The following is a 19,467-nucleotide window of genomic DNA, read 5'->3' on the forward strand; positions in this document are numbered from 1 at the left end:
CGGCCTCTGAGTTGGGGGGGGAGGACCAGCAAGTGCAGGGATTCAGCAAGAAGAGGAACGCGGCCCATGAGACGGAGGGACTCCCTTAAAGAAGCCACAGGCTGGCGTTTGCCAGCCCCCAGCAGGGCTCTCCTTCCTAAGGCCCTAGAAAGCGCGCGCGGGAGGGGGGGGGTACCTGGACAGCCCATAACCTGTGGGCGGCACAGGCGCCCCATCGCAGAGGCCGGCGACCGCAGGGGTGGCGTCTGAAGACGGGGAGGGGGCACCGCGTGGGGATCAACGCAGACGAGGCTGTAGACCTGACTGGCAGGTGAGAAATGACCACCCACCCTCTCTCACGGGACCCGGTGGGTAAGCGAGCGAGCGAGCTGAGAGGAGTGCCAAGCGGGCATTTCTGGCTCTACGAAAGTACCTTAAGTTCGGAAAGCAGCTACAATGCATGGAGAGTCAAATCATATCACCCGCCCCCAAAGAAAAAGAACAACCCCAATCGGCTGAGCAAGACCCCCCTTCTCCTGTCCCCCTCCTGTCATCCAGAAGCAAGCAGGCGATGCGACCTGATCCTTACCTTACGTCAGGCAGCGGCGGTGGGTTTAGTTTCCGTTTTGTTCCCGCCCAGAGGAGCCGGGAGTGGGGGAATCCAATCCATAAACAAACCGAATGCATCTCGGCTTCCAACGATCGCTCCACATATTGTCAAAGGCCTGTGTAAACACAGCAGTCATGGGGGGGGGAAGAGCCCCGTGTCTTCTTGTAGCCCAGCAATCAATTAAGGAACGGCAAACAGCCTCGTGGCTCGTTTAATGACTAATTTAATTATTACGGCCTGTGCTTTCATGGATCACAGCCACATTATGTTGTTGGATATTTGTATTCAAGGTGCAACAAAATTTTGTGTTTTTTTTCCCCCTTGGGCACAGAAAATCACAGCAAACCAGAGAGTACTTTTCTCATAACAAATTGACTGTGGAGATCTGAAATGTTCTTCAATCTGTTTTTTGTTAATGTTATTTATATGAAAGCGCTGGTTTCAACCTGCAAAGCTCTGAAAGGCTGGGGTCTAAGCTGTCTCAAGGACCTCCTCTCCCTTTTTGAGTGTTAAGATCAGGGGTGGCCTTCTCGGTCCCACGCTTGGTGGGGACACAGGAGAGGAGAGCCTTCTTGGTGGCTGCTCCTTTAGACTCTGGAACTGCCTCCCACAGGAGGCCAGCCTGGCCCCATCTTGGCTGTCCTTCCCCAAGCAGGTCAAGACCTTTCTCTTCAGGCAGGTTTTGCCTTAATGATTGGTTGCCGGGGTGGTGGTGGCGAATGGATGGGTTGTGCTTTACTGCTTTGCATGTGTTTTTGTTTACCATTTCTTAGAATGACATTTGTTTCATCCTTTTTAGTATTTGTATGCTTACTGGTTTCCATTTTAAACATGATATTCTAACGATGTAAGCTGCCTTCAGGGCCTTCTTAAGGAGAAAGGCAGGATAAAAATATTTGTAAATAAAATGATAAATAATAAATTGATCTGGAGTGAAGGGTGAAGCCATCCTGGTCTGCAAATAATCCACACAGGGAAAAAAACACCACCATAGGGTGTTTTGTGAAGAATACCACAAAGTTCCCTCCCAGCCCATTCGGGGCAAGTTAAATACACAATGGTGTAGCTGGCAGGCAAAAATCCAAGCCATTGTTAGTGGGTGCCAGCATGTACAAACAAATATACAGGTACGTGATATTTCCAAGATGAATGTCTCTATTTCATGGATTACTACAGTCCATTTCCTGAGAAGCATCTTGTCCCAGCCAAAAGCTCACACTGGAATAAATCTATCAAGCAAAAACCAAAGAAAAAAAAATCAACAATAAAAAAGACAAAAACATTGTGGCACCTTAAAGACTACTATAGTTTAACATATGGCTTTTGTGGTACTTTGCCCACAGGGTGGCTGTCTTCTTGTTACGTGCTGTCAAGTCAGTAGCCCTGTTAGGGCTTTCCAGGTGAGCGAGATGTTTAAGGAGCTTTTTAAAAAAACCCAGTTCCCCAGTGATTTTGCATGGCTGAGCAGGGATTCAAACTCAGGTCTCCTGCCTCCTAGTCCGACTCCATCCACTGCACTACACTGGGCATCCGCTATGGGAGAGACACATCTCCACTGAGGCAGACACCTCTCTCTTCTTCCGTGAGACCTGGGGGGGGGGAGAGGGTCCCTTCAGAGGATGCTCCCCTCCTGTACAATCAAGGAAGAATGCGGAAAGTATAGCGCTCTGCCTTGATTAAGTGCAATCAGCATCCTTAATTTAGGATGCCAAATTTTTGGCACCGTTCAGCCTAGAAAAGCATCTCTGGTGTGTTTTGTGTGTAGAGCCTGGAGCGCCTTCCGTCTGGAAGGCCTGTGTGGAAGAAGGCAGTCAGAATAACAGCATTAACTTGAGGGGGGGGGGGGAGAGAGAGAGGTATATAGTAACAGGAGTCCTCGTGCACAGCCCACACGGTCCTGGATCCTGCCCAGCGAAGAGGTCACGAGATGGACCCCTACCTCCAAGACACCTGCAAGCTGGACTTGGGATTCAGCCTTTTAGCCTGGGAAACTAGCGCTAAAGAGAGGCGTAGCCTCTGACGCTCCAGAGACAGCTCTGTTTTTTAAATAACTCAGAGGTGGCCCTGCTATTTGAGGCGGCTGCTTCATTGGAGGTCAGAAAAAGGCTATTTCGTACGACTGTCCATCCATTCTGGGATTTGCAACCCCAACATGTAAGAGGGCCACCAAGATGTCTGAAGGTTTCGGCTGTCCGTACTATGGATCCTTGGCCACTCTGCTCTAACCCCCCCCAACCCACACCCCACCCCGGCGAGGCTCCATGCTAACCTCAATGGCTAGTCTGGTTAAGACTTCTGGTACACACAGAGAGACACAAAGAGGGGATGCTGTTTGGGGGCAAGCATCCTTTGGAAAGGCAAAAGGCGGGTCGGAAGGACTCCTCTTATCCGGTGGGCGTTCGTTCCGATGCCAGGGCTGGTAAACTTTGCTGCCTCGCCTGTGCCGTCGGATCGTTCAAACCCCGTTTGGGTTTAGGTGGTTGTCGAGCCCGTAACTGGAAGCTGGGTTCTCGTCCGCGAAGGAGCCAAAATCTCACCCACCCACCGGTCTAATCCTGGTTTACCCTGCAGTGCCCAAAGAAGAAGCACGTTTCTTAGGATTACTGCAAGCAATTTTAATACAAAACGAGTTTTTTTTCTCCTTTTAAACAATTCATTGGTAGAGCTTCAGGTTCTGGCTCAATTAAACCGACTGAGAATCACACAGCAATATGGTCAGTCCGAGCTGGGAAAGAGCAGAAGTTAATAAATACAGGAAGACCAGGTTGCCCCCCCCCAACCCCGCCAGGCCCCCTCCCACTCCTTGCTTTAGGATCACACCGTTAGTTTTTTCTCTCTCTTCTTCCTGCCCCAGGAAAGGTAAAAACGGGGGTACAGAAAAGAGAGAGAGAGAGAGAGAGAGGAGAGAGAGAGGAGACAGGTGCCGGGTGGGGGGGCTGCTGGTGATAAAAGTTTTCAATCTCCATGCGGCTGTGGGTGTCAAAGGCAGCTCTTCTCTGGAGCACACAGGTCTCCCCCATGTGTCAGGTGGGCCAAGACTGGCCTTTTCCCCAGAAGAGAGAATAAAAAGGAAACGATGCAGTTTTGCTCCAGAGCAGTTTGTGAATGGAAAAAGTGGAAGCCGCTGTTTGTGCGCGTTTTGTGTGTTCTGTTTTCCTTTTACCATCAACAGTGGAAAGAAAAAAAACACCTTCTTTATACCCATGTTTAAAAAGATGTGCCATGCGCCCCGCCACCCCTCCACTTTTCAGACTGAGGTTTCTGGGCACCTTATCTCACGCAAACATCAGACGGTCCTCCCTGGAAAGCCCGGCGACTCAACAGTCTTGAGTCGAGCAGAGCGGTTTCAGTGAACTTCTTTATTCGAAGGAAGCATGTGCAAATGTTTATTTATTAATTCAAACTCACTCCACTTTATCTTCAGGTAAAACCACAAGGATTTCATTTAAAAACTGGGAACAGGAGCTCCAGGTCCCCCTTCACCATCATGTTTCTCTCTTCTTGAGGTATCCATGATTTAAAATAAAATTAAAAAAAGAAAATAAGAAAGAGAGAGACAGAGAGAGAGCTATAGAGTTCCTTGAACACTGTTGGATATTCAGATGTTGCTTTTTAAATATAATTTACCCTTGCTGAAACAGCAAGTTAAAGTTTTTATAAAGAAGCTTTTAGGAAACAACCCTAAAAGATTAAGCAGGATGCCGCCCTGCACTGCACAGAAATCCTATTTATAATGTTTGTGTCTTTTGTGTTTTTACATTTTCACATCTTGACCTTTTGCTTGCTTCTGTTCTCCCCCACATTTCATTTGTCCCTGTCAACGCCCCCCCAAAACGCAAAGAAGGTCACCAGAAGGCAAGTTTTATCTACATAAATATTCACATGAAAATAGTAACTTACAAAAAAAAGAAAGGAAAAAAAATAAGAGTTATAACAGAACAAAATAAGGCAGCTTCATAACACATCTGTTCTTTTACACTTTTAACAATATAATTTCTCCCCTGTAGAATAAATATACATCCAATGTATGAAGCGGGGTTAAAACTGGACCCAGGTGTCTCTTCTTGGCGGGGCATCCGTGACGCAGGCTGTCTTATCTCTTGGGGCCCGGGGTCTTGGGGGTGGCAGTGGTCGTTTTCTTAGACATGGTGGGGATTTTCGAAGGCTTAGCCAGGCCCCGCCGGGAACCGCCCTGTCCCCCCGTCGCACTGCTTTCCGAGGTGTCCGAACAGGCTGACTGGGTTTCCAGGAGGTCAAAGTCCGAGGCGTCGCTGCCCCGGCGGCTGCTGGCCCGGCTCCCGGCCCGGCTGGTCGGTCGGCTGGCGGTTTTCTTCGGATCTGAAAATCAAACCAGTGAGCGAGATCACCCCAGCCGAAGGAACTCCGGGTGGGATTTATGGAACGATCCACTCCGTTTCTGAGCCAACCGCCTGGCCTCTTCCCTGTTTCCATTTCCTTCTCGCCTGCTGGCATCTCACCCAGGCACCACCCTGGGGTACGCACGCTAGGAGTGGGGGTACCCCCTCAGGCCTCCTACAGGACCCTAAAAAGCACCATGCCGCCTGCCCCCCAGGCTGTTATTCAGGGCCCAGTCAAAGGCTCCTGCTCCTGCCTGGCATTTCTAGGAGCATGCATGGACAGGCATCGTTGTTCCAGCTGTGCGAATAGGCAGGAGTACCAAGTTTGCATAAAAGGAATGAAACTGCGGCAGTTACAACGCAGGGAAAGGTGTGTTACAGTTCATCACGTTTCACTAGCCTTTACGACAACTTCATCAGGAAGACCAGTACAGTAATACCCTGCATGATGCTTGGGATGTGTTCCAAGAAAATTGAACGCTCGCTGAATCAGCGCCAAATCTCACTCCAATGGGGTACTTTAGGAATTCTGGAGGCCCAATTTCCCTCTAATGTGGCAGGCACAAACTTGGCGCCAAGGCCACCTACAAGCCTGGTCTACCTTTAGCACAGGGTTGATAGAAGAGAGCCATCTGACTGGCGCCCCAGTCTACTTTCAGCATGGAGTGGGGAGATCAGGCCCCGGGTACAAAATGACCATCCAACCATGCATATTGTAAAAAAATCAGGGCGGCATTATTCTAGGTAAGATGCCAGTATTAATCTCACATGGTGGAAGCAGGAGAGCTGAGGCTCAAGGTAATAAATATAGTACTCTGAAGGAAAGCCCGACCCGGGAGGACATTGACGCGGCTCTTACCAGCCCGGCTGCTTTTGGCACCTGAAGACACGGGTGAGGAGCTGTTACTGGTATCGCCAGCAAGGGAACTGCGGCTGGAGTGGAAGGTGGGCCGTTTCAGCTTGCTACTCGAAGCCGGAGTGACCTTGGGAAAAAAAGAGGACGCTCTGCGTTTGTCCTGTGCTGAGCCAAGCTGCAATTCAGTGTCAAACACCAGCCAAGGTGGAAAGGAAATCGGCACTCTGTGAGCAAGACGGCAGCACTGGCTGCACCTTAAAGGTCCAGGAGAAATGGAGCCCTCCTTGACGCCTGCCTGGGGGGCACCCAGCCCCAGGTTCCTCCCCCCCTCCCGGCATTGGTTAAGCAAGATCCCCAGGGACTGGAAGTTTCCCCGAGTGCAACAAAGTCTTTCCTCAGCCGAATCAGTGGCTGGCTGTCCCCCCCCCCCCCGCAACTCTCCCTCCGCCTGCTGGGACCTTTAAGGTGCTGCGGGAGAAGAAAAGAGAGGCAGACAAACAGCAGGAAAGCATCTCCCTGCAGACACTCTCCTTGATCACACAGACAAGGAGAAAGCCAAGCTGGTTAAAGCCACCGGCCCCTCGTGCCCCCCCCCCCAGTGGGAGAGGGAAGAGCCTCCGAAGCATGGCAAGGCAGCAGATCAAAGCCCCACCCCTGGCTTTCCACTCAAGTCACCGAACAGACACCTGACGGCTTGTACCGGCTGCCAAAGGACGTCCAAGCTCTCTTTGACTCAGTCCTCAAGACCGAACCTTGGCCCCCGATAGCTCTTGTCCGATGCCCCGAGGCCGTGACGGCACAGCCTACCAAACGCCACTGCCTTTCACCAAACACTTGAACAGCGGTTCCCCACCCTGGGCATCTCGGCTGTCCTTGGACTGCAATTCCCAGAAGCCTTCCCCACGAGCTGGGCTGGGGGGGGGGCTTCCTGGGATCTGCAGTCCAAGAACCTCCAGGTGACCCCAAGGTTGGGAACCACTGCAGGAGACCCGAGGACGGTGAGGATCGCCCTGACTTTGTCTTGGTTCAGCAACCAGATAAATCAAGCTGGTGACAACCGGGCCAGATACAGGCCTCCTGCTCAAGAGAGCGAACCTTCTCGTTTTAAAGGACACTTGGGCTTTCCCTTCTCAAGACTGTAAGAACTATCAGCCTGAAGGAGTGTGTGGGTGTCCCTCTCTGAACCAGGCCTCCCTTTCCAACATTGGCCAGGCAAATTTTCCAGGAAGCTCACAAGCAGGGCATGGAAGCAACAGCCTGGTTCCATCCCCCCCCACCCCACATTTCCTTCCCCCTTTTATTTTAACATGCTATGACCTGCAGGCCTTTGCACATGCAGCTGCTTCCCCCCTCTGCCCCAGGCTGCTTTCTGCATTGACCCTAATTTTAAAAGAATACCACCTCCCCCTTTTATTGGCCCAAATCCTGCTGGACAGGTTAATGCTTCTGCAACAGGAATGATGTCATTGTTATCGCAGACTGCTGCTGACTAAAGATTTCCTTTTTCGGATTTCAAGAGTGCATGCAACTTCATCTCATTGTGCGTGAGCTGTGCACAGCCCGATATATTAAAAAGGAAGTCTTTAATCAATCTGCCACTGCCATTGATGTCACTGCCACTGGGCAGGTAGAGGTGCACAACAGGATTCTGGCCATGACGTCCTCTTTCATTTTGCATTCTAAGAGAGAGGCAAAGACCTTGCAAGATCCCCCTCATTTGGAGGCACCTGAAAATCATGATCTGCTTCCAGAGACATAGTGTCTACCTTGTGAATTATATTTTCTATCGATCTTTTTTAAAGCACGAAGAACAAACTTCTCTTTCTCTGTTTAAAGAAATCCAGGTTAGAAGCCCGTGAAAACTGCACCAGCCCTAGCGTTAAGGAAGTGTTACGAAGCACTTTTAGAACAAGGAAAGCGTGAAAACAGAGGAAGGAGAGCAGGCGGGATCCTCCTTCCACAACAGGCGCTGGCCCAGGGAAGACCCATACTCTACCTCGGCAGCAGGCGGGTGAAGGTCAGCAATATCGTGGCCCCTCAGAGGGGTCCCTGCCTTGCTGTTTACCAGCCAGGGTTTGTCATAAGAGCGAGTGAAGTGATGTGGAGTCTGTGAAATGGAAAATCCAAAGAGAGGTTGAGGGAAAGGGGTGGGAAGGAGGGAGGGAGGGAGGGAGGGGGAGGCCAGGGGTGGGGGTGGCAATGGGGGGGGGTCAGGGAAATCCGGGGCCCGGAGGCGGCAGGGGACAGGGGCCGTGTCCAGGATGGAGGAAAATAAAACAGAAAAGGAGGTAAATCTTAAATAAAACAAACTAAAATAAAAACAACGGCAGCAGCAGATCATGAACACACACACCGACATCATGAGAGGACAGCCAGAGACACGCGCCGGTGGGTTTGCTTTTGGCGCCGCAGGGCCAGAGTGGCAGCTGTCCGTGCCCAGCTGAGGAGAGCTGGCGGGAGAGGCGTGCGCTCTTCCAGAGAAACCAGGGAGCAAAACTAAACGGGGAGACGGACACGGACACAATGGGGAGGGGGGAGGGGGGAGAGGGGAGGGAAGCCCGGTCTCCACCATTTCGCTCTGGGGACCTGCACGTGGCGATGCCGAAGGACCTGTGCCTTGGAAGGGCGCAAAAAATCCTCCCCATGACTGCTCTGCCCTGAAAACAGCCTCCGTGGGAGAGGAATGACAGGAGGGGCTGGCGACGGGCACACCGTGTCTTCCTCGTGCCCTGCTTGGCGCGTCAGGGATGTCGATGAGTCCCGAGTCCGAATCTCGGGCCATGTGCTGCCCAAAGGAGGCCGGCACCTGCACAGAGGTGGGCCCCCCCTTGGGTCAGCCAGCTGCCTCTGCGCCTCCATGTGCACGCGTGGGCAGGGCCAGCCCCTGACTCCGGAAAAGGAAGCCAGGCTTGCTGCCTCTCAGGACGGACGCGGCCGTAGCAGGTTAAGTATATCCCTTGACAGACTCGGAAAAATAGTTCTGAGTTGCGCGTCGAGTCCAAGTCTGTCCCCAGAACCTCCCGAGTCGAGTCGCTGGTGGGAATGGAGTCAGACTCGCGACCCGCACATCCCCATCTCTGCCTTTTTGTGTGTTTGTGTGTCTCTCTGCACGTGTTGCCTGCTTGTGTGCCAACCACTGCCGAGAGGGGAAGGGTTTCTTAAGCTCACGCCCAGCGGAGGGACCCATGGGCTGCAGCAGCCGTGGGCTCAGCGGGCAAGGCTGGGCCTCCCGGAGGGAAACCCTCTGCCTGCGCCTGGCCCGTCCCAACGCTGCCTGCCCTTTTCCCCTCCGCGAGGGCTAGGAAGACGAGCCTCGCCAAGGAGCCAAGCGCGGCTCGTGAAGCCCGGCCCCCTCACCTTGGTGCCGCTGGCCGGCGTGGCGGGAGACGACGGCATGGAGGTGCAGCTGTGATTGCTTTGGCTGGCGCTGGAACTGGATCGGGTCGGGGAGGCTGCCCGCGAGGAGGGCTTGGACCGCCGGCCCCGCGACCGGAAGGGGGCCATTCCCTGAGAAGCTCCCTCGGGGAGAATGAATTTCTCTCGAAGTTCGAGGTTCGTTCTTCCTCGGGCTGTCAAAAGAGAAGAACAACAGAGACCTAAGCATAAAAACCAAAAGTTGTGCAATCCAAGGGAGGAGAAGCGAGCCGTCTCAAAGCCAGAAGCGCCGGGCACCCTCGTGCAGGTTTGCCCGGGACAAAATGGGAAGGGTGGCACCCTTTCTTTCCCATCGCAGCTGATCTCGGACTGAGGAGGCCTTTCTCAGCTGGCCACGCCACAACCCAAAGAATCCTGAGACTCCTCTTCCCTGGGAGGAGGCGTAACAGCCTTTATGCTGGCCACCCAGAGGGACCACCGCAGAGGCCGCCTGGAGGAGCAACTCTCTTTCCTTGAGCCCGTCCCTGGGCGTTCTTACTCCCAAGAGGGCAAATCCACACAGAGGGTCTGGAAGGGCCCCGGAGGCAGCCCATGCCCACCTCTGCCTCTCGGTTTCTAAGTCCCACAGAAGGAAACGGTGTGATGTGAGTCAGGGCCGTCTCTTCTCTCCAACCTCCAGGGCACCCGAAAAGGTCTCCTTCCAACCCTGCTTTGGCCCCAGGGGTTGCTTGACCCCCAGCAGGCTGTAAGCGGACAGGCCTGATGCCAAACCGTGCACATGCTGGCACAGCACACTCGGGTTGGGTTTCTGCAGCAGGAGAGCATCGCATGGAGATGCTGGGCCTCTCCAGTTTTCCTCACGATGTGGGAGGGAAGCGAATCAAGGAGGGGTACACACTTCAAACAGGGAACAAGCAGCTATGATTGAATTCTACTAAGCTACCCCAAGAGAAGGCCAGCAAACAGTCAGTGCAAGAGAGGGGCAGAGTCGTGTTTTATGACTCAGGATCCCGCAGTTCCAGAATTCTGGAACGTGTCATCCAAAAATTTATAGTTTGGGGGGGAAACCCACCAACCGGCCGCCAGACAAACACAACAAGGAAGAGTTCCGTTAAAAAGACAAGACCATGCAGAAAGCTTTGTGGATCCAAGAACTGCCGGTAAAAGGATGATTTATCCCACCCCCAGGACAAGGAAGGGCTGCTTTGGACTGCGTCTCCACCGCCAAGGGTCTGGTGCGACGCCTAGCAGGAGGGCTCAAGGCCACGCCAAGAATCCCAGAGGTTTTCTGACAACATGGCGGCATGCAGCTGGCATCAGGCAAAACATGCTCCGAACGGCCGTGGGCCAGAGGATGCCTCAAGGGGCGTCTCTGCAGGCACGTGGCTGGGGAATGCTTTTCCAATTGGAAGGATGGTCTCCGAGTGTCAAGAGGTTGACATCGTTGGCACGTCTCTCGCAGAGTGCCAAACCCATTCACGATTCCCACACATTGAAACGCAGAAGTCATAATGAACAGGAAAAGCAGAGCCCTGAGATTTGGGGGAATGCAGAGAAGGTGTGTGTGCGTGCGGGGGGGGGGAACCATGCCCCCCCGAGAGGCCTCCAAAGGACAGCTCTCTCAACCTCCCTGCAGGGGTCCAGCGTGGCCGGAGAGGATGACATAAGGAATCTCAACAGGTTGCCCACCCTGGATAACAGGAAGCGGGCCTGAGGTTGACGCAGGGCCCCGATCCTCACTCCTCACCCAGGCAAGTGCCCGTAGCCCGGCCAAGCACATTCAAGACTTCAAGAGGCGAAGCGGATGCAAAGGAGAGGCGCCCCGAGCCCTTCGGAAACTGAGGAGGGGAGAGCAAAGGGGCAGCCCTGAGCCAGAAGAGCAGAGGGCAAAAACGCCGGATATGGGTGGGCAGAGACCACCCCCCCCAGCGTGGCTTCCAGCCAAAAAAGAGAGAGAGAGAGAGAAGGCTTTGGACGCTCTACGCGGCCCAAGCGCTACTGAGAAAAATGAAGGTTCTGGGGCCCCGGCAAGAAAGAGGCAGGTGAGAGCAGCCAAGCCATTCCCGAGAGGAGAGGAAGCCAAGAAGAGGCGCCAACCTATTGGAGACTGACTGGCAATTGAAGAGCTGGAATCAGAGCGTTTAATTTTACTTCCAGGGTGGTGAACTAGAATAAAGAAGACACACAGAGAGAGAGAGAGAGAGAGAGAGAGAGAGAGAGGAGACAGAGCAGGAGAAGAAACAGCAGTAAGGGTCAGAGAGGGAGAGAAAAGAGAGGAAGATACTTCACAAGAGCATGCAGAGGGTGGCAGGGTGCATTTTGGAGAGACAAAACTACAACCGACGTTCAAAAAGAGAGAAAATTCACAATGCAGGAGCGATTCCACAACATCCTTTTTATTCTGGGCATTCAGTCTGACTCTCTCTGGAACACATTTTCTATCTGGACAGAAACAGCCCAAGACGTACGTACCTGTGTGTTCTGAATAAATCTAAATGCGGTCCCCCTTCCACTAATGCATGGACAGGATTCATGGGTAGGTTCTCCTGCACAAGGCCTGCAATCTTGCTCTACTGCATTTCAAGAACGCCCCGACTCCCTGGAACTGCACCCGTCCTCCCCTCTTTCTCCTGGCTCACATTTCTGCTCCTGCAAAACTTCTTGGGCAACTGAGAATGACGGGAGTCTTAAGGCACGCCTCGTTTTAAAAAAACAAACAAACAAACGCGCTCAGTTCTTACCTCTGCAAGGGTCGTTCTTCACTAAGAACTCATCCAGGGCCATCCACCCTCCGCCGACACGAACCATGACCGTGCTACGCAGAATACGGACCAGCCGCAGCTGCTGTGAATCTCCGAACTGCGGAAGCAGGAGCAAACGGGGACACCGTTGAAACAAGCACATACGTGTGCACAAGGGAGCCCTGGGCACTCAATGGGGGGGGGTGCCCCCTCCAAATACGACTATGGCAGGACCGACACAACAAAGATGCCAGCCTCTCTCCTGTCCTCGTTGCTGCCTCTGAAATGTTTTGCAATGGGGCAGGCGTTTCAAAAATAAGATTCGGCCAAAAGGGAACAAAAAGGCACCCTTGGCAGAAGCTGGCACTCAGCCGAAGCGCTTCGGGTCCGTCTCCAGCATCCCTGATTAATGGAGAAGAGCTGGAGAGAGCCTTCACCGCCGGGCACCCTGTGCCATGCTTACAAAGCCTCAAGGCAGGGCAGGCTGAGCTAATGAAACCTGGCGCCTGGCTCCCTAGGAGGCAGGACAGGGACTACGCCCGGCCCCTTCTTTGGAAAATCAAAGGTGGAGGTCCTTTGAAATCCTCCACCGCAGGATCTGCACACCTCCTGGGCCCCCTGGAAGATTAAAACCTTCATGATGGTCTTTGGGGCCCCTGGAGAGGCCTGAGGGCCCGGAAGGGGAACATAAACCCAGCACCTCAGGCGTCCTTCTCGGTGGATTGGGATGCTTCTCGGGAGCCCCCCCCCCCCCCCAAGTCCAGCTGGGTTCCTCCCCTGACATAGTCCATTCTGAAGAGAGGCCAACCGGAATTTGAACAAAGATCAGTAAAGGAATTTCAGCACGGGGAAATTCATGAAGCTTTCCAGCATCGCTCCGCACCCTTCCACCTGCACCCCCCCCCAGCAGCAAATCAGCTTTAGCACAGCAGCCAAGGCACACACAGGCCTGCAAAGAGGCAGCAGGAATTAAGGAGCGGGGAAATCAGAGTATTTATTAATGGCAGTGATCATTAGTAGCCTGACATTTGCATAATGTGAAGCGATGACCATGTGATTTCCCCAAGACCAAGCAGCAAGTCCTGCCTCCCTAAAAAGTCCCTCTGCGGCTCCTAATCACACCCCCAAGGCCAGGGGTTTATTGAATCATTGCTTTCCAGTAACCTTCACACCAGGTGCGAACACGTCTTATTTTGGCCATGTTTCACTTACCGCTGGGACGTCGGGCTTTCCTTACTACCAATGTTAGGGAATATATGAAGTTCTATCAATTGTTCCTTTTTTTTTTTTTAAACATCTTGGAACAACTCATTCAGAAAATTTGAGTCTTCTTTTGATAGCAGGCTTCTGAGTCTTATAGTTAAAATAGAAGCTGGCAAAATTCCCCCTATGTATGGAATTGAAAGTGTTCACGGCAATGTCATCGAATCAACATGGAATCAAGACACGGCCCACAAAGGACGCAACAATAACAAATGTCTTCTCTGCGCCGAGGGGACTCTCTAGAGCTATAATTCACCTCAGAAAGTGTGAAATATGTTTCCTTTTTATCTCCTGGCTGCCTTGAGTTATTTCACAAAATCTATGCAGAAGGCTTGAAGGCTGAACGCTAACTGTGGAAGGAAAGGATCCCGACGGATTCAGCGGTTTGCATTCCGAAAGCGATGAAAAATGAATGGGAAGCGCCCCAGATGCTGGTATACAGAATATACGGCGGAAATGTCCCTTGTGTATCATGGACTCAAAACAAGGGGGCATCTTCTGGGGACCAAGACAGGCCAGGCATTAAAAAGGATCGGGTTCTGACATGGCAACAGACTCCGGAATACACCCTTTTCCTGGCCTCTTGGGGGGGGGTCCCTCATGCAATCCCAAACAGTGTCCCCCCAAAATCTGAGGAGTCAACCTTCACGCGGAAAGGTCCTATTGCCAAGCACACTGCTCCTATGCCTGGGAGGCAGCGTTTCTTTTCTTTTTTGATCTCCCGGCTTAACGAGATTCTGTGATGTCCAATACCTGCTCAGGGGAGAAGGGCTTTCCTTCCCTGGTGCAGGTGTTTTTTAGGGTGCACGGGGATCTACATCAGGAAGATGCTTGACTCTGGAGAAAGCACTCCAGCTGGCAGATACCATTGGATCCTGGCCTTTGTTTTGACCAACAGCGGTGGGCCACAGCAAGGCCCCCGGGCGCTCAGTCCCAAGGGGCTCAAAATATCAGCCAGTCCTTTCAGAACCATCGAATGGATTCTGAAACGACAGGGCGCCACGGTGGGTCTAAACGTCCATAGTCTGTGAAGGGAGAGCCCCCCCTCCCAACCTCTGGGGCAGGCAGTTGCAAGAGAAGGGAATAAAACTCTGCACCCTCTCCAGGACTTTTCTATTTTAGCACTGGGTGAACAAGGAGCTTTGGGAAGTAGATGGGTTTCAGAATCTCTAGTGCCAAACAGCTGACCAGCTGGACAACGCAAGTCAAACGTAACAGGCATCATTTTAAAATGTCTCCACTTCTTTTTAAAGGAGTGTGAAAAAGGTAGAAAAAAGTCTGAAATTCATAGACTAAAGTAGATGTGTTGTGTCTGTTCATGTGGGTCGTTTTGAGTTTGTTCCCCCACTTCCTCTGTAGGGTCACTTTCTTTACAATTTTAAAACAATATATCCCTGTATACCAGGATCTTTGCTAAGTTAGGACATCCAAGCTGTTATTGCAATGTTCATGCATGAACACAATCACCCCCCAGCAATGAAAGGACTGCAAAAGACACACAGCGCATGCCATCCTTTTAAGGAAAACGACCTGCCAATGGAACACAGAAAACCATTTTGCAAGACACACTGTACCTGGTTGCCGAGGAAAAACTACAGAGGAGAAGGTGCAAACGAGAAGAGAGAGAGAGAAAGAGAGAGACACGGGGCGGAGGGGGGGGAGGCAGAGAGAGAGAAGGGGAGAGAAAACATTGAAGAGAGTTAACAGCATAGTAACAACAACAAAAAAACCTCTTGTTAACTGCAAGGGCCTTCTGTGGCTCATGCAGAACTTCATTTTATTTCACAAAAGTTTCTGCCTATTCCCTTTAAAAAAATAAATAAAAGCAAGCAAGCAGAAGAAGCTGCAAGCTTGGGCGAGGCCACATGGAATCTCAGAAGAGGATGCTTGGCACCTGCTGCTTTGGCAGCAGATTTGAGACTAGAAGCTTGAGGGGTTTTATCCTGGCCCCTGCATCCGCTCAGCCCCTGGCCCTGCCCTTTCCATCTGGGTCTCCCTGAAAAATCCTGACCCTCTGCTAGCTGAAAGAAGAGATCTCAGACATGTCGCTGGGAGAGTCAGGAGCCCCCAAAAGCGATTTCTAACCTTCGGCTAAAAACCCATCCAAAGCTCAGCTGGAAATCTCTTGATGACCCAGGGAGGACGAGCCAAGTTTGAAATGAGAAGCACAAGGACAGCACATTTTCAGTGTTTTGCAGAAGCAAGCTGTCTGAGCCGGAGGAAAATAGGACTGTGAAGCAAAACAGACCCCTAAACACCTCAAGGACTGTTCTTGACACAACCCTATGGTTAACCTATGGAACCTACTGCCACAGGATACGGTGGGCATTGAGGGATCATGAGTTCAGGGGGCTTGGGTGGCATGGATTAATGGAAGGGGATCGGTCCCACCACCGCCACTGGCAAACAGACAAAGCTCCCTATTCCACCGCACTAGGCCAGGGTGGGCCGTTCATAACATCCTCGTTGGCTTCTAATGTTGGAAACAGGATGATGGAGGGCAGAGTGTGGCCCAAACAGGGTTCCTTCAAGTTCTGTTATGGAAGGTTCTGCCCCCTGTGAGCCACCCTCAGCACCAATGTACAAGCACGTCTCAGCACCTGGGACGTAGGACCATTCCTATCACAGTCCCACAGAACATATCTTAAATAAATAAATAAAAAAATCCGGTTGGCTTAAAGACTTAAGAGACACGATCCATGCGCGTTAAGAGCCACTGTGTGCTCCTCTTCCTCCTCCTCACCCGATACTTGTTCTCTCCGATCTGCTCCACTTGGAACCGCTTGGCACACTTACACTGCGCCACTTGCCTCGTTACCTGTGATGTGGGAAGGAAAGAGGGGGGATAAGGGCTCAGTTAGATGTCCTTGGGCTAAAACCCCCAGAAGCCTTCACCACCAGCGACGCTGGCCAGGATTCCTGGGAGTTGTAGTCCAAGAACATCTGGGCGACCCAAGGCGGGGAACGACGGAGTGACGGACAAAGGAGACACAGGGGGAAACAGGGCAGGATACAAAGGCACCGTGACGGACCACCACGGCCTCCACGCGCATGGAAGCTTCTTTGAGGGAGAGGAGGTGGCGGCGGCGGCGAGGCCAGGAGGTAGCACCAAAGATGGGTTTTTCTAGGGCAGATGGGCAGAGGAGGTGGGCACCCAGCTGGCATGCTGCACGGACCACTTTCCCACTCCCAGCCTCATTCTGGATCAAGCCCAGCCTCTTACCCCCCCCCGCCCCCCCCAGCCTCCCCCTGGATTCCCAACCTCCTCCTCCAAGCTCTCACCTCGTCCTCAATCTTGTCTGCGTCCGTGGTTGGCCGGTAAGCATCCTTGTTGGGGTGAAGCGCTGCCACAAACTCGTAGTAGTCGATGTAACCGTCCCCGTCTCGGTCAAAGATGTCAGCCACAGCGGTCATCTCTAGCTTGGTCGTGGGGAATTCTGAGGGACAGGAGGCAAGGCGCTCAGCTGAGCTCCTGGACAGCGACCCGCCGGACTGACCCCTTGTCTCACCCAAGCGCCGCGCCTTCCCAGATTGGGTAGAAGGACGGGGGTGGGAGGAAGGCCAGGCACTCACTGGATGCCAGGATCCCGTCGATGAACTCCTGCCGGGTGATCTTCCCATCCTGGTCTTTGTCGATTCGCCGGAAGAAGTCCATCACCCGCGACTTCTTGTGGTTCATCCAGCGCATGTACTTCTTCCGCCACACGTCGAAGTCAAAATTGGCAAACTCTTTCAACTGGGAGCAGGTTCAGCGCGAGAGAAAGAGGTTTGGAAAGGACGCATCAATGTTAACGTGGAAAGGAAGAAGCTTTTTCTTTACTAGGAAAAGGACCTCTTTTACAAGTGTCCCAGGAGAACCATAAATACTGGACACCCCCTCCTCCCAGATGCAGAAGGGCTGGTGGGGGAGAGAAGCACAATGCACACCCCATATTGGCCCATAACCATGCCGTCTGCTCTGCTTGCTCTTTGGATAATGCTGCTGTTTCACGATGATTGCTGAAACCCCGCTCATTTGGTTGGTGCTGGTTTGACACTGTAATCTACCGTGAATTCATGTAGGAACAGCATCGTTTATTTAAACAAAAAACGGGCTGGGGGAATCCTCGCTTTTACTTCCGAGGTGGCCCTCGGTTCCTGTGGAGAAGTCACTCTCTTGGGCAAAATCCCTCCAGTCCCCTTTTTCCCTGGGCTAGGATATCGAACCGGGAAGGGCTTCCATGGGGCTTTGGGTCAAAGGCTCAAGGGGTGTCGGGAGTCACCTCTTCCAGCCGGTCCAGGGCGTCGTTCAGCTTGCGCTGGCGCTCCAGGGCCAGGAGCCACACCTGCTGCCAGCGCGCCGAGAGCTGGTGGATGCGCGGGTTCTTGGCCTCCGACTGGGAGAGGATGGGCATCGGGGGAGGGGCGGCCTGGTTCAAGGACTTCCCTGGAGGGTGGGAGGAAAAAAGAACCCAGCAAGATATGAAAAGAAAAGCTTGAGCTCTCCGGGGGGGGGCAGGGGAAACAGACCCAGTCTGGGGAGGAACATTTCCAGTCCAGAGACGGCAGCCACGAGACGCTCCCTTCCAGCCACACAGCCCCGCTGCCCCCACGCCCCAAACCCCCTCGCACTCAAAGCCAGATCGGCCCCCGACGTACGGCTGCTTCGGGATTTGTCGATAAAAGGTCCGTGGGCCGGCTCGGTGGCTTTCCTCTTGTACGTCTTGGTGACACGATCCACGTCGGGCTGCTTCCGAGTCATTTCTTCCATAAAGGCCTGGCCAAGGCAAGACGAAGAGCACCCGCCGGGGAGAGGGGAGGAAAAAGTGAATATTTAGGGGTGTGTGTGTGTGTTAACTTTGGGTTCCTGTTGTCCTTTTACGACAAGCGGCGCTGTATCAGGAGACTCGAATCTTATTCTGGGCCAATCAAACTTTATTCTTCCCTCCTTCATGGATTGCCTGATTCCACCAGCCATGGCTATCACAGCTCCTAAGTCCCTCTTTGCAGTTCCCAGGGCTAGGAACTTGTTGAGTGGGGATGATGGGGACTGTAGTTTAATGCATCATGTAAGGAAAGAACCTGGGAACGCAGCTCTAGATTATACAGAAGGGTAGATCCACAGCACGGGTGTTCATGTCACTGACTCCTAAAAGGCAAAGGGTGGCTTTTCCAGAGCACAGCTTCTGGTCTCTCCTAGCCGGCGCAATGACATGCGCTCCAAAATCAGTCGGTTTTCTGAGTTCTGTCTTGCCCCCAAATCCCTGTTGGCCCCATTCTCAAATACACCATAGGCTCTATTTTGAGGGAAAGGAGAAGCCGGGAGTCCTGGGGTATGGTGGTGGGAGGGAGTGGGGACACCCTTACCTGATGCTCCGCAATGAGGGCTTTGACCTGCTCAATATTCTGGGGCGCCGGGTCCTGATCCCTCTGGATGAGCGTCGTCTCGGCCCACTGGATCCATGCCAAGAGCTCCTCCAGCAGCTCGGCGTTGGCCACCAACTCAGAAAGGGCAGCTTCAAGACGCTGCTGATGCTGTTTAGCCCACGCAAGGACCTGGCAAGAGACAGAAACCAGGAAGATCTATTTCAATATGAGCTACTCGGGGGTGGTGTTGGTGTTGGAAACATTCAAAGAATAGGTACAAATAATTTAGACTATGAAAACAAGGGAGCAGACCAGTCTCCCCCCACCCCCCATGGAAAGAATCACCACCCAACCTTTGACAAACTGGGGAAATATCCTGTTTCCGATATAGAAGGACCTCCACATTCTGCACCTTTTGTGATACTTTTAAGAAATTAGCCACGCAGCTAAAACAACTGACTTGTTTTAATCACTGCCGATTTGATAATTGGTTTTTAATGTATTTCATGGATTGTCAATATAGCTTTGATTTTAACTTCTAGTTATGATGTTGTTTTCACTGTTGTTTTTCCAATGCTGGGAACCGCCCGGAATGCCTTTCCACCACCGGTGGGTGGCCTAGAAGCGCGTCCGTCCGCCCGCCCACCTGCCCACCGTTATCCTCGACCCACAGGATTTTCGCGAAGTCTCTCAACGCCACGCCGGCTGGTGGCACCCGCGAGGAGGCAGGGCCTCTTTGCCCGCCAACGGCGAAGACCCCAAGGGCTCACCTCTTCGAACCGGGCTCGGATGATGGTGATCCAGTGCTTGATGGTGGTGATGCAGTCCGGGTGGCAAACCGTGAGGATGACCTCCCCCATGCTCACCGCCGCGTTCACGTCCAGCCTCTTCTCTTCCACTTTCTTCATGAACTCCTGGGCAAGGCGACACAGAGACCGT

At 52.8% G+C, this 19,467-nt stretch overlaps 1 protein-coding gene across 17 annotated transcripts in view; it reads right to left on the reverse strand.

Annotated features, from left to right (window-relative positions):
• Nucleotides 1-3,189: 3,189 nt before the first annotated feature.
• Nucleotides 3,190-19,467, reverse strand: part of MACF1 (microtubule actin crosslinking factor 1) — a 241,253-nt gene continuing 224,975 nt past the window's right edge. For 10 of the 17 annotated variants that reach the window (XM_072980345.2, XM_072980339.2, XM_078379848.1 and 7 more), the window contains 13 exons: nt 19,299-19,442; nt 18,529-18,717; nt 17,821-17,938; nt 17,445-17,608; nt 16,756-16,918; nt 16,465-16,619; nt 15,926-16,000; nt 14,757-14,774; nt 11,920-12,037; nt 9,161-9,372; nt 7,800-7,910; nt 5,807-5,930; nt 3,190-4,927 (listed from right to left, as the gene is read on the reverse strand). In XM_072980345.2, the coding sequence (XP_072836446.2) occupies nt 4,683-4,927; nt 5,807-5,930; nt 7,800-7,910; nt 9,161-9,372; nt 11,920-12,037; nt 14,757-14,774; nt 15,926-16,000; nt 16,465-16,619; nt 16,756-16,918; nt 17,445-17,608; nt 17,821-17,938; nt 18,529-18,717; nt 19,299-19,442 (1,836 nt within the window). In that variant the 3' untranslated portion in view covers nt 3,190-4,682. The remainder of the gene's footprint in view (nt 4,928-5,806; nt 5,931-7,799; nt 7,911-9,160; nt 9,373-11,919; nt 12,038-14,756; nt 14,775-15,925; nt 16,001-16,464; nt 16,620-16,755; nt 16,919-17,444; nt 17,609-17,820; nt 17,939-18,528; nt 18,718-19,298; nt 19,443-19,467) is intronic. The other 7 variants (XM_072980350.2, XM_072980346.2, XM_072980336.2 and 4 more) reach the window with 3 other exon arrangements.

Source organism: Pogona vitticeps, chromosome 9 (assembly GCF_051106095.1).
Source record: "Pogona vitticeps strain Pit_001003342236 chromosome 9, PviZW2.1, whole genome shotgun sequence".
Lineage (NCBI taxonomy): Eukaryota > Metazoa > Chordata > Lepidosauria > Squamata > Agamidae > Pogona > Pogona vitticeps.